The following is a 17584-nucleotide window of genomic DNA, read 5'->3' as shown; positions in this document are numbered from 1 at the left end:
CGCCAGGCCCACAAGCCTTTACCCCCTGATGTCAATTTTGACGTCAGAGAAGGAAGTTCCAGGCCAGCCAGGCAGCGATTGGTTGGCACAGAACTTCCTCTCCAAAGTCAGAATTGACGTCGGAGGTGAAGGCTTGTGGATCCGGTGCTTGTATGTGCCTGGCTTGGCTCGGGGAAGCAGGAAGAACAAGATCACAAAGGCAACACGATCGACTCGCATTGCCTTTGCGAGCTACTGGTCGATTGCGATCGACCATTTGGACACCCCTGGCCTAAAGCTAGTCAGTTTTTCTCTACCTCCAGCAGATGGTGCAAGTTGGAATGATGAAGATGCTTTTTATGTTTTTCTGTGGTCTGACTCCTACAGACCCATATCACAGCTAATGGTCGAGTCCTAGATTTGTCTTGTTCTGGGGTTGCCTGGTTGAGTCAAGAAGGAGGTGTAAGTGCACCTTTAATTAGACAATTGACTAATTCAGTCTGTCTCATTGGAAGACTCTCAAGTGGATACATCTCAGGTGATCCGGCTGTTGGAGGACCTCGATTAGGTGATTAATTATGTTAAAAATCAGCTTGTGCCAACCTCGGATACAGGACAAGTATGTCTCATTCAAGAGAGGGTCTCCAAGTCCAGTGGTAGGAGATTAGAGTTTTGTGCCTAGGCAACTCCCAGAACATGAAATTATTTTCAGCTGCTGTGCCTGATGGTGGCTACCCTGGAGGTGGTACCTTGGGCGCAGGCTTATATGCATCCTGTTCAGAGACTGCTGTTCTCCCTTTGGAGTCCCAAGTTGCAGGATTTTGAAATCTGCCTACCCCTGTCATCTTCTGTCAGACAGGAAATGAGCCTCCTGGCAGTCCAAGTTTATTTAAAATTTGATATACCACACAGTCTTCTGAGCAGTTTACAATATCTAAAATGAGAGTAGGAAAAGAACTCTAAGTGCCAGAAAAGGATAGTAAAAAAGTGGATAGTTGTGACAACTGATGCGAGTCTCAAGAATTGGGGTGCCCATTGCTTAAACAGGATGATGCATTGTATGGAATCAGCAGAAGAAACCTCCTAGTCCTTCAACTGCATGGAGGGTGGACAGTTTACCTGATGCTGCAAAAAGGCTGTCCTAAATTTAGCACAAAGCTAACCAGGTACCAGTCTAAATATTGGCCAGTACCCACTTAACTCCTGGGTTGTGGCACCAACTTTCCTTCTGTTCCCTCACCACCCCCTCCAGTGACCCTGATCCGTTCTCCTTTCTACCATGGATGTATGTAACGGTTGACCAAGTGCTCACTCCCACCCTTGTAGACCCCTCAGGGCCTACCTTTTATTTTTTTCCCCAAAGTTTATGAAACAAAAATAAGATAGCAGAAATTATGCTGGTATACAAATATTTTGGAATAGCAATAAGCAATACATAGGTGCATACTATGTTAACCATAAATGAATTCCAGGGCCTACCTTTTATGGTTTAACGATTTTTATTGAAATTCAAAGTAAACAACACAATACAAACCCGAAAACTAAACTAAACTAAACCTTAAGTTTGTATACCGCATCATCTCCACAGAAGTAGAGCTTGGCACGGTTTACAGGAGTTGGTATAGAAAGGAACTACAATGAAAAGTAGAAGGACTTAGAAAGAGAAGTTTAGAGGGACTTCGTATATCAATGAGGGAGGGGTCATTGCATTTTAGAGAAAAGCCAAGTTTTCAAATGTTTTCGGAAGAGTTGGAGAGAGGTCAGGCTCCGAAGCGGGGTAGTAAAGCTGTTCCAGAGTTCGGTGATCCTGAAAAAGAGGGAAGTCCCTAATTTTCCTGCATGGGATATGCCTTTTAAAGAGGGGAAGGATAGTTTGAATTTTTGAGTGGATCTGGTGGTGTTGGGATTAGAGGAGTTCCAAGATATGGAAAAAGGGGAGGCAGGATACCATGTAGAGACTTGAAAATAGAATAGAACAGAACAAATCTTACTGTTGCCCCCCCCCCCACCCCCAGCAGCAAACTGCCCTCGACAACTGAAACCTATATCCAAATTTCCCCCAAAGGACTTGGACTCTTATAGTCCTAAGGGTATTCGAAAAAGTGAAAGCAAGAAAAAGAAGAAAGATAAAGAAAAAAAAAATTACATTTCCTGTACAACTGACTCCCCGCGCCCCCAATCAGCCCCACACTCAGAATTATTTCAAGGAATTCAAAATACCGCTACGGATCCACGAAGGTAGTGGTAGGGGTCCCAGATCTGAAGAAATTGTCTTTTATGCTTAGAGGTATGAATAGCCTCCCTACGTTCCAACAGCAGCAGTGTGTGTAGGTGATTCCTCCAACTCCAAAAGGAGGGTGTGACATCACTCACCCAGACTGAAAGAATTACCTTTTTCCCCACGATCTCAGTCTTTTGCAAAAGCTGGCGCTGGCCCCGTGTAGGAAGTCGAAAGGGCCTACCTTTTAAATGCCAGTGTTGTCTACTCACTCCTGCCCATCATGCGGAATGGCTGCTGTGACTACCAGCAGAAGCCTCATGGAAGCCTCGTGGGGGAGCCTATAGGGGTGAGGGTTGGTGGGAGGTGGTGGAAGGAGCTTGTTCGGTCCTTATGCATGTCTGGGGTGGGAGACAGGGGGAATCAGGGCTGCAGGAGAGGGAGGGGAGATTCAGAAGCATAGAGGTCACTATCCTATATACCTGTTGTGGTTTGCGGCCGATATTTTACTGGGGCCCTTATAAGCCCTAGTAGCTTCTTTATTCTGAATTAGCCCTGGATATTCAATACCAGTGCCCAGACACGGCCCAACGTTGAATATCCAGGAGTAATTCTGACTCTGGTGATTAAAATTTAAAAAACTGACTCCCATGGGGTGATATTGGCTGCTTAGATCCTTAAATTTGGCTGTGGGGTAATTTAGGGCAACAAGCATCAAAGTGAAACACTTACCCCCAAATTCTCTAACTGGGCCCCCACTACTTGCATGTGCCAGAATACTAGCACTTATGACTCCAAGGCGAATTAGCACCATAGATAAGGCACATGTAACTGGTATAGCACGTAACTGCTAGGGTGGTGTTCATATGAGTGGAGCATGAGACAAGCTGTTATTTACATGGTGCATTTTTAGAATACTGTCGGTTATGTGCATTCATGCTGCCTATTTATAGAATTGCCTCTGACCTTATTTTTCTAAGTTGACCCCTATATCTCAACATTGCATAACAGGCACTCCATTCTGAATTTTTTTCCTTTATTGTTGTTATTTATCTTCTTGCAGGTGGAACAAGATTGTTGAGCTTGTCGAACGGAAGAAGGATCACTTGAATTCCATCCTGCGCATCCAGAACTACCTTCTGGAATGTACTGAGCTGAAGTCCCAGATCTCAGAGAAGAGGAAAGCCATGGAGTGCACACAGCCCAGCAGCGGTGACCTAGGTGGAGTCCTTTCCCTTCAGCGGAAACTCTTCACCATGGAGGCTGCCCTGGTGGCGATAGAGCCTAAGCTGATTGAGCTGCAGCAGGACGCAGAAGTGCTGGCCACTGCCCACCCAGCCCAAGCCCTGGGTATTCTGATGCAGTTTGAGGAGATCAGTGAAGAGTGGGAGGCATTGAAGAAGACCATGCAGGGCTGTGAGGACTCGCTGACCGTGGCCACCAGGTTGCAGCAGTTCATTCAGGACTTGGACAATTTTCTCACCTGGCTTGTCAAGACCCAGGCAGCTGTTGCCACAGAGGAGCTGCCCAATAACCTCCAAGAGGCTGAGAAACTCCTAAATCAACATGCAACCCTCAAAGAGGAGATAAACCATTACGAAGAGGAGTATAATAAGATCCAGACTCTGAGTGAGCTGCTGTCTTTGGAGGAAGCGGACATTCCCTACCTGTCTCTACAACAGTGGCTCCAGAAGCTGGAGGCAGGCTGGACCAAGCTGCTGCTCATGTGGGAGAGCAGGCGGGAGGTCCTTGTGCAGTCTCACATCTTCCACCTCTTTTTGCGCGATGTCAAGCAGGCTGAGATGTGTCTGAACAACCAGGTAACCTGACCACAGAGGCTGTTTAGTAATGGCAGGGTGGACAGAAGCATAAACCTTCCATCTCATTCCTAGATACAGATGCATTGCAGCAGAATCCAAACCCAGACTATTTATTTATTTAATTTGTTTTATATCCTGTCCTCCCCAGAGAGCTTAGAACAGTTTGCACTGCTGAGTTATATCACAGAAACAAAGGATAATTTCTAGTGCAATGTATCTAGTGGTCCTGAAATAGGGTTCTGTATCTCAACTTGAAAATTATCAATCATATTTTCAACTCTACCTCCCTCCCAGGGAGTTGCTCCTGCTTCCTCAGTTTGTTTTCTGAAAGCAAGTTGCTCAGAAGTGCTTCTGATCTGCTCTGCGGTTTTATTATTTTGGGGTATTTTTCTCAGTGTTCATTTAGAGGCTCAGTGCCCAGAGGTTCCCACTTGTTGGGACCTCTGCCTGAGAGAAGACGCTTTGGGGACACCTAACTTGCCAGCCTGCTATTTTTTGAGCTCAGGAACCTTCCCCTGTGCAGCTGCATGCATCCCTGATTTACTCAGGAGCTTGAGCGCAGGCTGTTTGGCTCCTTCCCGGCTTTGACGGGTCTAAGAGTGGGCCAGCTACGTAGTCATCCTCCCTTTCTTTTTTTTTCATGTTATATTTTTAATTTTCAAAAACGCACACCTCTTCCCTTTCGAGGTGCAGTTTTTCAGGGGTTGAGGCTCAGTCTGACTTCAGTCCAACTGTCAACCAGAAGACGAGGTTCGCCAAGCGAATCTATGAAGCAGATTTTTCCTCCATTGATTCCATCTGAAATCCTATGCTGATGCAGGCAGGCACCACCACGTGGCACAGTGAGTAAGGTTAGTGTAGCCTATGGGGAAAATCGAGGGGCTCCCCAAAAGTTGAATTTAAAGGTTTATGACCAAAAAGCCCAGGGCCCCACCTCTAAAACACCTTTCCCTGTGTTTTTTTTTCCTTCAGGGAGGTCTCCACAGGCTGTTTTTGGCACAATTTTTCTGATGGTGGCCATCTGCTACAAAGCCTCTCGATTTTGCTTAAAAGCAACAGGGAAGGATGGAAAGTCTGATTCCATGCCACTTTTATCCCAGGATGAAGTTTCTCTGGCAGAGGACAGCGGTCAAGAGGTGGTAGCAACCCTAGAACAGGGGGAAGACCCCATGATACACTGGCTTTCAAGGCCTCTGCTTTTGAACATTTATTTCCACCTCACTGCAGGAGTTAAAGCTGGAAGTTCCTCCAGCTTCCTCTTCTCAATGCTTAGTTATGAGCAGTTCTAAAACTATGGCCAAGTTGTATACGATGGCGCCAGATTTCCAGCAGCTGTTTGTTCAGCCAAAAGTGGATTCACTGGTTGCACTGGTCACTAAATGAACTTCCCTGCCTAGTGGAGGAGGGGTGATGTTAAAGGATACTCAGGATCACAAAGTGGATTTGCTCCTCATGCGGCAATTTGAAACTTTGACCCTAGGGATTAAGGTGGCAGCCACCTCTTCTTTTGTAGCATGTGCTTGTCGCACTATCCTGTCTGGGTCCTACTACTACTATTAATTATTTCCAGAGTGCTACTAGACCTCAGACCTGAATGATGATGAGGATTCCTAAATTCTCCTCTCTGGGGTGAATTATATTGCATATGCTTTATATGATCTTATCAGAGTTATAAGAAGGTTTCGGCCTATGCTGTCTCTTCCCGATGGATGCTCTGGATTAGACAGTGAGTAGGAGATTCTACCTCTAAAGCTACATTGAGCAGTCTTCCTTTACAGGGGCAGATGCTGTTTGGCATGGGCCTAGATGACCTGATGGCCAGTGTGGCAAACCGTTGCCCCAAGGCCTTACCAAACAGAGACCCCCAAATGGCTCAGAGTTTGGGATAGAGTAATTTTTGAGGCTTCCAAAGATTCTATATGTATATGGAAGGCCAAACAATGCAGAAAGCCTTTCAAGGACTGTGTCAGAAATTCAGTGGGAGCAGGAGACAGCAAGCCTTGGGCTTTTGCTCCTCACCAGCCCCTAAGAAAGGACAGTGACTCCAGTACAGGGGCCGATCTTCCCCAGATAGGGTGCAGACTGTTGGCCTTTTGGTCGGTCTGGTCTCAGATTAGCACAAACCATTGAGTTACCACTGAGTTCTCGATGTTGTCTGAGAGGGGTACAAAATTGAGTTCTGTGTCCCCATACCAGACCACTTTGTAAAAGAGTCCTCAAAGTTCGGGCTATGGTACAAAGGCTACTGGCTCTGTTGGCAATAGAGCCAGTCCCGGACACAGATTCTATCTCGGACAGATTCTCCATATACTTCATCATGCTTATGCTTATGCCAAAGAAAGGCTCAGACAACTAGAGGCCGATTCTGGACATTGAGTCAGTCAATGGAGGCTGTGTAGACCGCATGGAGGCACTGGGGGAATTTCTTACCTCCCTTGATTTGATTGAGGCCTATCTTCACATTCACATCTTCATGGCTTACAGGAGATACATGCGATTTCATGTGCTGGAGCAGCATTTCCAGTTCTCCACGCCCTCCTTCAGCTAGCACAGCATCTCACACCTTTACCAAGGTGATGGTGGTGGTGGCGGCGGCAGTGTACCTCTACAAAACTGGGATTCATATTTGGACGATTGGCTCATGAGAGTTCTGTCCAAGGAGGAAGTTGAGCTGGTATTTTTGAGAGTGGTGCAACTCCTCTAAGTTTTGGGCTGGATGGTCAACTTGAAGAAGAGTCAGCTGGAACTGATTCAGCACCTGGAGTACCTGGGAGTCTTGATTGACATGGCCCTGGGCCAAATGTTTCATCCAGAGCCTTGTTTACTGAAGCTCCAGAAGCAGATTTCGGAGCTGCTACAAAGTCTGACTCCCATGGCATGACATTATCTGCAGCTCTTGGGATCGATGGTGGCGATCATAGAGTTGGTTCCTTGGGCCAGAGGGCACATGAGATTCCTCAAAGACTCTCACCTCTCTTGTTTGTCCCCTCAGATGGTGTCACTACAACAGCTGCTCCCCTGGCTACCTACAGTGAAGAGCAGCCTGTGGTGGTAACTGCAGACAGCTGCCCTTTCCAGGGACATGCCTCTTCGCATCTCCTCCTGGGTGATACTAACAACTGATACCGGTCTTTACAGTTAGCAGTTGGGAGGGAGGGATTATTGCAATGGACTCCCAATCTAGTCCATAAATTGCCTGGAACTCAGATCCATTCATCTAGCGCTTTTGGTGCTGGAGAAGTCTCTGGAAGGCAAGGCAGTCAAAGTCTTCTCGGACAATGCGACAGTGGTAGCATATGACAGCTGGCAAGGAGGCACCAAAAGAACACCATTGCACCTAGAAACTCAGCTCCTCTTCCGGTGGGCGGAAGCTCACTTGCAGGCTCTTTAAGCTGCACACAAGGCAGGAGTGGAAAATGTGCAGGCTGACTTTCTCATTCGGTGGACCCTCAAGCTGGGGGAATGGTCACTGTTTCCACAGGTGTTCAAGACCATCGTTCGGTGGTGGGGACCTCCACAGATGAATCTGATGGCCTCAGCATTGAATGCCAAGATGCCTTGCTTTTACATCTGCAGATACGAGCTTGGAAGTGAAGGTTTGAACATGTACGTGTTTCCCCATGGCCCATGCTTGGGCAGGTCATTTGCAGGATTATAATCCATCTCATATTGGTAGTCCTAGTGGTACCTAATTGGCCTCATAGACCATGGTATGTGTACCTAGTTCGTCTCCAGAAGGATGTAGGTCTCAGACTGCCAATCAAATGGATTTTCTTTCTCAAGAACTGGTTCGTATCGAGAATTTGGAACACTTTGGACTTAAGGCATGGCTTTTGAGCAGGCAGCCCTGACAAGCAAGGGTAATTCAGATGTGGTTGTCACTATGTTTCTCAGAGCTAAGAAGCCATCCATGGTGGCAGCTTGGAAGTCCTTTCAGCGCTGGTGTGTGGTGAAGGATACAGTATCCTTGCAAGTTCCAGTATCCAAAGTTCTGGACTTTTTGCATGGAAGGAGGAAAAAGAGGTGGCTGACAGACTAAACATGTTCTTCTCGTCAGTCTTTACAAGAGAAGACACATCCAACGTGCCGGAACTGGAAAAAATCTTCAGAGGAGTTCAAGAGGGAAAATTATCATGCATAGAGATAAACCTCGAAGACGTACTCACGCAGATAGATAGACTAAAAGCTGACAAATCTCTGGGCCCAGATGGAATCCACCCGAGAACACTGAAAGAGCTCAGAGACGAAACAGCGGAGTTACTGCAGCAGATTTGCAACCTAACCTTGAAAACAGGGGTAATCCCGGAGGACTGGAGGATAGCGAATGTAACACCTATCTTCAAAAAGGGATCGAGAGGCGACCCAGGAAACTACAGACCGGTAAGCTTAACCTCAGTTCCCGGGAAGATGGCCGAATCATTGATCAAGGAAGGTATCAGTGAGCACTTAGAAAAAAATAATCTGATGAGAACAAGCCAGCATGGTTTCTGTAAAGGAAGATCATGCCTAACGAACATACTGCATTTCTTTGAGGGGATAAGCGAGCAATTGGACAAGGGTGATCCCATAGACATCATATATCTCGATTTCCAAAAGGCCTTCGATAAGGTACCTCATGAGCGTCTACTGAGGAAACTGTGGAGCCACGGGGTGGTGGGAGACGTGCACAGATGGATCAGGAACTGGCTGACAGACAGGAAACAGAGGGTAGGAGCAAAAGGGCAATACTCAGACTGGATAGGGGTCACAAGTGGAGTCTCACAGGGATCAGTGTTGGGACCGCTGCTGTTCAATATATTCATAAATGACCTGGAAACAGGGACAAAGTGCGAAGTTATAAAATTCGCGGATGACACAAAACTCTCCAGTAGAGTCAGAACTGTTGAGGAATGCAAAGAATTACAAGGAGACCTGAACAAACTGAGTGAGTGGGCAAAAAGATGGCAGATGAGCTTCAATGTAGAGAAATGTAAAGTCTTGCATACGGGGAAGGGGAGGGTACTGGGAGAAGGCTGCCTAGAAAAAGATTTGGGGGTATTGGTGGATAAAACGATGAAGCCGGCGATGCAATGTGCAGCGGCCTCAAAGCGAACAGAATGTTGGGCATAATCAAAAAGGGTACGCCCACATCTGGAGTACTGTGTCCAATACTGGTCGCCCTACCTAAAGAAGGATATGGCGATACTCTAGAGGGTCCAGAGAAGAGCGACAAGGATGATTAAGAGCATGGAAAACCTTTCATATGCTGAAAGATTGGAGAGGCTGGGGCTCTTTACCCTGGAAAAGCAGAGACTTAGAGGGGACATGATAGAGACTTATAAAATCATGAAAGGCATAGAGAAGGTGGAGAAGGACAGATTCTTCAGGCTAACTGGGCCAACAAAAACAAGAGGGCATTCAGAAAAATTGAAAGGAGACAGATTCAAAACGAATGCTAGGAAGTTCTTCTTCACTCAGAGGGTGGTGGACACCTGGAATGCGCTCCCAGTGGAGATGATAGGGCAGAGTAGAATATTGGGCTTCAAAAAGGGATTGGATGACTTCCTGAAGGAGAAGGGGATTGAAGGGTACAGATAGAGGGTAACTATATGAATAAGGAATAAAGAATTTAGGTTAAGGACCACTTACATCTTACAGACCTGGGGGGCCGCTGTGGGAGCGGACTGCTGGGCACGATGGACCCCCTGGTCTGACCCGGCAGAGGCAATGCTTATGTTCTTATGAAGGACTTCAGAAGGGGCTTTTGGTAGGTTCTCTGAAAGTGCAGATAGCAAGCCTTTCCTGTTTCCAAGCTCAGGGGGAAAGAGGCTCTTTGGCCTCTCACCCAGATGTTGCCTAGTTCATTAAAGGGATTCTGCGGTTGCGCCCTTTGGTGTGTTCCCCTTTCTCTTCCTGGAACCTTAATATCGTGTTGCAGGGTCTCAGTACAGCTCCATATGAGCCCTAATGGAAAGCTTCCCTTTTGGATCTTACAGTCAAGACAGTGTTCCTGGTGGCGATTACGTCAGTGAGATGATTTTCTGAGTTACTAGCTCTTTTCTCCAGGGAGTCGTTCCTTAGGATCACGGAAACAAGGCTCTATTTATGCACGGTTCCGTCTTTCTTAACAAAAGTAAGTCCTGGCCTTCCATGTCAAGCAGGAACTACATTTGTCCTCTTTTCGCTCTATGGGATCTAAGAACAAGGATAAAGAATTGCATTTGCTGAATGCCAAGTGAGTGCTTCTTTGATACTTCGAAGTTACCAATTAATTTCACCTTTCAATCACATTTTTGTTCTGATCAGCCATGTCAAGAGGGGGAGGCCGGCGTCTAAAGCCTCGATTTCCAGATGGATTAAAATGATCATTTTCTCCACATATGTGGGCTGTGGTAAACAGCCACTAATCACATTGAAAGTGCACTCCACTAGAGGAGTTGCTGCTTCTTAGGCAAAGATTAGGGCTGTCTCGCTTGATATTTGTAGAGTGGCTACATGGTCTACCCTACATACCTTTACCAAGTTCTATAGGGTGGATGTAGCAGCTGGGAAGGATGCTGCTTTCGGGGCCTCTGTCTTAAAGGTGCAGCAGGTCCGCCCTAGATTCTGGGGATTGTTTTGGTACATCCCTATTGTTTCAGGACCACTAGACACATTGCACTAGAAAGAAAGATTAGGTTCTTACCTCAGTAATCTTCTATCTGGTCAGTTAAACACTTATCTTGTGAATATTGTACTTCAAATCCATTCTTGATAGGAATCTTGTTTCAATAAATCATTAACTAACACCAGTGAAGCCTTTCAGAATTTAGGTGATCGTTCTGTATCTTATTAGTGTTCTCTGCTCAGAATCTTCAGACTACTGTTAGGGTACATAATTTCCACACGGCCCAATTCTTCATTGATTCATGCAGATTTTTTTTTCAACATTTTCATATATCGGTTCTTTTTAAATATTCAAATATTTATGAAAACAAAAATCTTTTTATTTTTCAATTCAGTAGCACCCCTCACGACATGAATCCATGTTTCTTCCACTTTCATCAGGGTTGAGGTATATCGCCAGACAGTATTGCTTCTGACTGTTTCATACAATAAGATGGCCAGTCAGAAGCAATACCATTTGGTGATACACCTTGACCCTGATGAAAGTGGATGAAACATGCATTCAGGTCGGGAGGGATGCTACTGAACTAGAAAAAAGTTTATAATAAGTTTATTTTCATAAATATTTTATTTTGAAATTCTCAAAGCACTGGCTGCTACTAGATTTTCAAAGGAAAACTATTGGGGACATTTTTCTTTGAGAATCGGCTTGCAGGCCTATGGATGAAAGGGCTATGGGGAGACTGAAGACTGACCTCTATCTATCTATCTATCTTATCTATCTATATGGAATGGAGGAGCAGCTTAGTGGTTAGAGCAGCAGGTGAGAATCAGGGAAGTCAAGGTTTAAATTCTCCTGCTGCTTCTTCTGACCTTGGGCAAGTTACTTATGCCTCCATTGCTTCAGGTACAGTATACCTGAATATAACTCACCTTGAAATACAGCTGAAAAGATGTGAGAAAAATCTGAATATGGAAGGGGAGGAGAGATTCAGTTTTTACATTGTCCATGGAATATACCAGCAACCCTGAAAGTACAGTTTAAGAGAAATTTCTCATGATTTAGTGGCTGGGGTTAAATCAAGCAGAGTGGGAATGAAAAATGGAAAACAAATTCCATCAACACAGATGACCGGGGCAGGCTGAGCTAAACTCGTACTTGTGAGTTTACCTCCCTGCATTTATAGGTCTGATTAGGAAAACACACCCTCCCCATCATCCTAGTGCAGTCCATCTTGAACTTTGTCCTTGAAAGGACACTATTAAGGTGAGGTGGGAGATGAAATCAAGAGTGATCAGTTTTATATTATGATTTGAGGCAGAATACATTAGAATCTTGTAACCACTGTTTGAGCCAGAGCAAATCTCATGCTCTAGAATGGGACAGGATCAAGGGCCTCATTCCATGTCATTACATGCTTGATTTGGTTAAGGAAAGGACCTTTCTACCCTCTGTGCAGCAATTTTCAAAACTATGCAAGTGGCTGCAAAGTATCAAGACTTTGTAAGAATTCAAAGCATGTCCATTCTTTCCCTATGAAAGCTGCCTCAGGAAAAAGGACCTGTAGTTTTGAAACTGCCAGGGGAAGAGTTAGGAGCCTGCAAACAGGCCAATTGCCCTGGGCTCCCATGATACAGGGGGCCCCTAAGCATGCTTAAAGCTAGGGTTACCATATGGCTCCACACATAATAGGACATTTGTGTTTGCCTAACAGTAGGAATAAATAGGCATGCATAAATTCTTGGGGTAATTTTCAAAGCAGAAGTGCACACATTTTCATTATGAAAATTCACCAGTACCCACATAGGGAAAACTGTGTACTGTATGTATTATTTAAGCATTCACACAGTTATAAAATGAATCCTATATTGGTACCATTTCTACTAAAGTGTTGTTTTGGCTTTCATTTTGTCCCATAATTCTCTGTACTTGTAGAGTCAAAGGTGCTTTCTCTTTTTCACCGTACTCAGGAATCTACCTTGGCTCATATGGAATTGCCCGACACAGTGGAAGCAGTGGAAAAAAACATAAAAAAGCACAAAGATTTCTTGACCACCATGGAGCTAAATGTACAAAAGATCAAGGTGGCTGTTGATGCTGGGGAAGACCTCATCAAGTCAGGGAATATTTACGCCGACAGAGTCCAGGACAGGATCAATGCCCTGTGGAAGAGGTAGGAGGGATATGATTGGCATGGAGGGGAAGTGGGGTAACAGACAAAAACTAAAATAATTCAGTCAGTGGGGACACAAACATTCTGAGATGGTTCTGAGTCTTAAAGGGGCTGTCATTTATTTTATTTAATAAATTATTTATATTCCGCATATCCTACAATTCTTTGCGAATTACAAATTATTCAGGTACACAAGCATTTTTCCCTATCTGTCCTGGCAGGCTCACACTCTATCTAATGTACCTGGGGCACTGGGGGATTGAGTGATTTGCCCAGGGTCACAAGGAGCAGTGTGGAATTTGAACCCACAACCCCAGGGTGCTGGGACTGTAGCTCTAACCACTACACCACACACTCCCACAATCATTCTGCCCCATCAATGAAAACTGTAGAATTGGGCGGGCCACTGGAGGAGCAGCAGAACACATTTTTTGTTTGGATGGATCAAACATAACAATCTCCAGGCCTGCCTCTAAGCAGTGTTCCCTCTAAGCCAGGGGTGTCAAAGTCCCTTCCCGAGGCCGCAATCCAGTCGGGTTTTCAGGATTTCCCCAATGAATATGCATGAGATCTGTTAGCATATAACCCGACGGGATTGCGGCCCTCGAGGAGGGACTTTGACACCCCTGCTCTAAGCAGAGAAGGAGTCATCCTCCTGCAGTCCTTCCAGTAGGGGGTGCTGTTTCACTATCATGTTTCCAACAGTAGGACAGGCAAGCACTGCAGATTCCACACATAATACCCTTAATTGAAACATCTTGACAAATCTCTTGAAAATTTATTGAAAATTTTATCAAAATACAAAAAAAGGAGAGAAACAAACAATCAATATCAATACCATAATCGTGGAACAATAAATGAGTAAAAACAATTATTCAAGCACAACAGAAAATCGTTAGATACATATAATCAGAGGTAAAAATATTCTATGGTGTTGTGATAAGTAGCGGGAAGATATTCAAGGAAAGAAAAAAAAGTCAGGAGAGAAGAGGGAAAAGAAAGAAAAAGAAGGGTGATGACGGAGGGCGAAAGGTCTGCTGCCTGCTAACATCTTGACAAATCATCTGGGCTAATGCAAACAAGACAGGTGGAAGGGTGCAGCCCTGCCTCATCCCCCATCTTAGTTGAAACCTTTCTGAATAATTACCATTTACAGTCAAACCTCGGTTTGTGAGTAACCCGGTTTGCAAGTGTTTTGCAAGAAGAGCAAAACATTGTCGCAAAACTTGTCTCGCAAAACGAGTATTGACTCTATTTGCAAGCACCCCCCCCCCCGAGAACCAGCATCGTTCTCCCCCGCTCGCACCGGCACCCCCCCCCCGCCCCGCTTGCACTGACACCCCCTGCCTGAACAACTTGAAACTTGACCCCCGTCTGGCACCGGCTCGCAGCGCACAGGACATGCCGGTGCCGCTTGAAGAACTTCCTGCCTCTGCCGGGACTTGAGCATGCATCTGCGCATGCTCAAGGCCTTCTAATTCTCCCTCTCACTGAGATTCTCAGAGATCTCTGAGAATCTCGGTGAGAGGGAGAATTAGAAGGCCTTGAGCATGCTCAAGTCCCGGCAGAGACAGCAAGTTCTTCAAGCGGCACCGGCACATCCTGTGGTCTGCATGCTGGTGCCAGACCGTGGGGGGGGGGGGTAAGTTTCAAGTTGTTCAGGCAGGGGGTGCCAGTTCATGAGGGGAGTGGGGGGGGGGAACGTATCAAGCTAGTTTCCATTATTTCCTATGGGGAAAGTCGCTTTGATACGAGTATTTTGGTTTACGAGCATGCTTCTGGAACGAATTATGCTCGTAAACCAAGGTTCCACTGTATTTTAATACAAGCTAGGGGATCTGTATAAATAAGTTGGATTCACATCAAAAATGTATACCAGCCTAAGTTGCTCATTTGCCTGTAATTCCCACTCCATCTAAAAGCTGAAAAAGATAGGGCAAATAAACCCTGTCAATCTTGTAATCTTTTTATCATAATATTCGTAAATATTTTATAATCTTATACCTAAAAGCGATATAGACCGATATAGAGCCACAGCTTGTGGGAGTTTTCCCAGAATCCGGTAGGATCATAAGCTCTGCCAGTCTCCAAGAGTGAGGCAGAACCATTCCCTCCTCAAGACTGTTGATCAAATTGTCTAAAGCAGTGATTCCCAACCCTGTCCTGGAGGAACACCAGGCCAATCGGGTTTTCAGGCTAGCCCTAATGAATATGCATGAGAGAGATTTGCATATGATGGAAGTGATAGGCATGCAAATTTGCTTCATGCATATTCATTAGGGCTAGCCTGAAAACCCAATTGGCCTGGTGTTCCTCCAGGACAGGGTTGGGAACCACTGGTCTAAAGACTTCACTAAGTAGTGTTTAAAATCTTTATAACATTTGGCTAAATAGCCATCTAACCCAGGGGCTTTGCCAGTTGGCATGTCGTTGATGGCTCAAAGAATTTCCTCCTTCATAATAAGCATAGAAAGCTGGTCTACCTCCACCGAGAGGTTCACTTGGTCTAAGAATTTTTGTATATCATGGGGAGGGACTTCTTGTTCTGGAGCATACAGGGTGTGATAATATTGTGGATCTTTTCAGAGGAAGTACAGTGAATGCCCTCATTATCAACTATTTTCAAGATATAATTATGCAGTGTTTATTTGTGCATCTTGTGGGCCAAAAGCCTTCCTGCTTTATTGACCATTTCAAAGTAGAGAGTTGCGCGGGGACAGAAATCCCACCCGTCCCCGCCAAAATCCCACCCGTCCCCACCCATCCCCTTGAGGAATCCCTCCGTCCCCACCCGTCCCCGCGAGGAATCCCCACCCGTCCCCGCGAGAAATCCCCTCCGTCCCCACCCATCCCCGCGAGGAATCCCCTCCGTCACCATCCTTCCCTATAAACTTCAGAAATAGTTATTTTATTTAATTATGCTACTGAATTAAAGGCTCTGGTAGAGACCCATTTACAAATAAGCAAAGAGACTTTATTAATTTGGAAATACAGTGGTGCCTCGCATAACGGACGCCTCGCACAGCGAACGCTGCGCACAACGAACTTTATGTCTTGATTCGTACAACGAACTTCGTTTCACACAACGAAGTCGCCCGAGCTGCATCCTTCCGCGCAGGCACTGCGCTTAACTGCCCTCTCTCCGCCTGGCTCCCTCTTGCCCCCCCCCGACTCCCCGACACGATCGGGGCAAGAGGGAGCCCAAGCCCTCTTGCCCCCCCGACTCCCCGACACGATCGGGGCAAGAGGGAGCTCAAGCCCTCTTGCCACCCCGACTCCCCGACACGATCGGGGCAAGAGGGAGCCCAAGCCCTCTTGCCCCCCCCGACTCCCCGACACGATCGGGGCAAGAGGGAGCTCAAGCCCTCTTGCCCCCCCCGACTCCCCGACACGATCGGGGCAAGAGGGAGCCCAAGCCCTCTTGCCCCCCCGACTCCCCGACACGATCGGGCCAGGAGGGAGCCCAAGTCCTCCTGGCCACGGCGACCCCCTAACCCCACCCTGAACTACATTACGGGCAGGAGGGATCCCAGGCCCTCCTGCCCTCGACGCAAACCCCCCCTCCCCCCAACGACCGCCCCCCCCAAGAACCTCCGACCGCCCCCCAGCCGACCCGCGACCCCCCTGGCCGACCCCCACGACACCCCCAACCCCCTTCCCCGTACCTTTCTGTAGTTGGCCGGACAGACGGGAGCCAAACCCGCCTGTCCGGCAGGCAGCCAACGACGGAATGAGGCCGGATTGGCCCATCCGTCCCAAAGCTCCGCCTACTGGTGGGGCCTAAGGCGCCTGGGCCAATCAGAATAGGCCCGGGAGCCTTAGGTCCCTCCTGGGGGCGGGGCCTGAGGCACATGGGCCCAACCCGACCATGTGCCTCAGGCCCTGCCCCCAGGAGGGACCTAAGGCTCCCGGGCCTATTCTGATTGGCCCAGGCGCCTTAGGCCCCACCAGTAGGCGGAGCTTTGGGACGGATGGGCCAATCCGGCCTCATTCCGTCGTTGGCTGCCTGCCGGACAGGCGGGTTTGGCTCCCGTCTGTCCGGCCAACTACAGAAAGGTACGGGGAAGGGGGTTGGGGGTGTCGTGGGGGTCGGCCAGGGGGGTCGCGGGTCGGCTGGGGGGCGGTCGGAGGTTCTTGGGGGGGGGCGGTCATTGGGGGGGGGGGGGGTTTGCGTCGAGGGCAGGAGGGCCTGGGATCCCTCCTGCCCGTAATGTAGTGCAGGGTGGGGTTAGGGGGTCGCCGTGGCCAGGAGGACTTGGGCTCCCTCCTGGCCCGATATTGTCGGGGAGTTGGGGAATCGGCGGGGCAAGAGGGCTTGGGCTCCCTCTTGCCCCGATCGTGTCGGGGAGTCGGGGGGGCAAGAGGGCTTGGGCTCCCTCTTGCCCCGATCGTGTCGGGGAGTCGGGGGGGGCAAGAGGGCTTGGGCTCCCTCTTGCCCCGATCGTGTCGGGGAGTCGGGGGGCAAGAGGGCTTGGGCTCCCTCTTGCCCCGATCGTGTCGGGGAGTCGGGGGGGCAAGAGGGCTTGGGCTCCCTCTTGCCCCGATCGTGTCGGGGAGTCGGGGGGGCAAGAGGGCTTGAGCTCCCTCTTGCCCCGATCGTGTCGGGGGTGCCAGGGACCACACGGAGTCACCCACCGTACCACCCGATTCGGGTAAGCGCAGGTATCGGTGGGTGGCTTATTTGCGGGGGGGTGCCTTATTTTACATTTTTTTCTAAAAAGGGGGGGCTGTCTTATTTGATGGCCCTGCCTTATCATCGGGGAAACACGGTAGAAAAAAAAAAAAAATGTACAGTTAAGTCCCAGTTT

General features: G+C 47.7%; 1 protein-coding gene across 3 annotated transcripts in view; it reads left to right on the top strand.

Moving 5' to 3' along the window:
- Positions 1 to 17584, top strand: part of SPTBN4 (spectrin beta, non-erythrocytic 4) — a 420524-nt gene that overhangs the window by 154329 nt on the left and 248611 nt on the right. For all 3 annotated transcript variants that reach the window (XM_033954096.1, XM_033954095.1, XM_033954094.1), the window contains 2 exons: positions 3261 to 4017; positions 12574 to 12776. In XM_033954096.1, the coding sequence (XP_033809987.1) occupies positions 3261 to 4017; positions 12574 to 12776 (960 nt within the window). The remainder of the gene's footprint in view (positions 1 to 3260; positions 4018 to 12573; positions 12777 to 17584) is intronic.

This window comes from Geotrypetes seraphini, chromosome 8 (assembly GCF_902459505.1).
Source record: "Geotrypetes seraphini chromosome 8, aGeoSer1.1, whole genome shotgun sequence".
Taxonomy (NCBI): domain Eukaryota; kingdom Metazoa; phylum Chordata; class Amphibia; order Gymnophiona; family Dermophiidae; genus Geotrypetes; species Geotrypetes seraphini.
The sequence above is the reverse complement of the archived record's forward strand: the minus strand, read 5'-3'. Positions and strand labels throughout refer to the sequence as shown.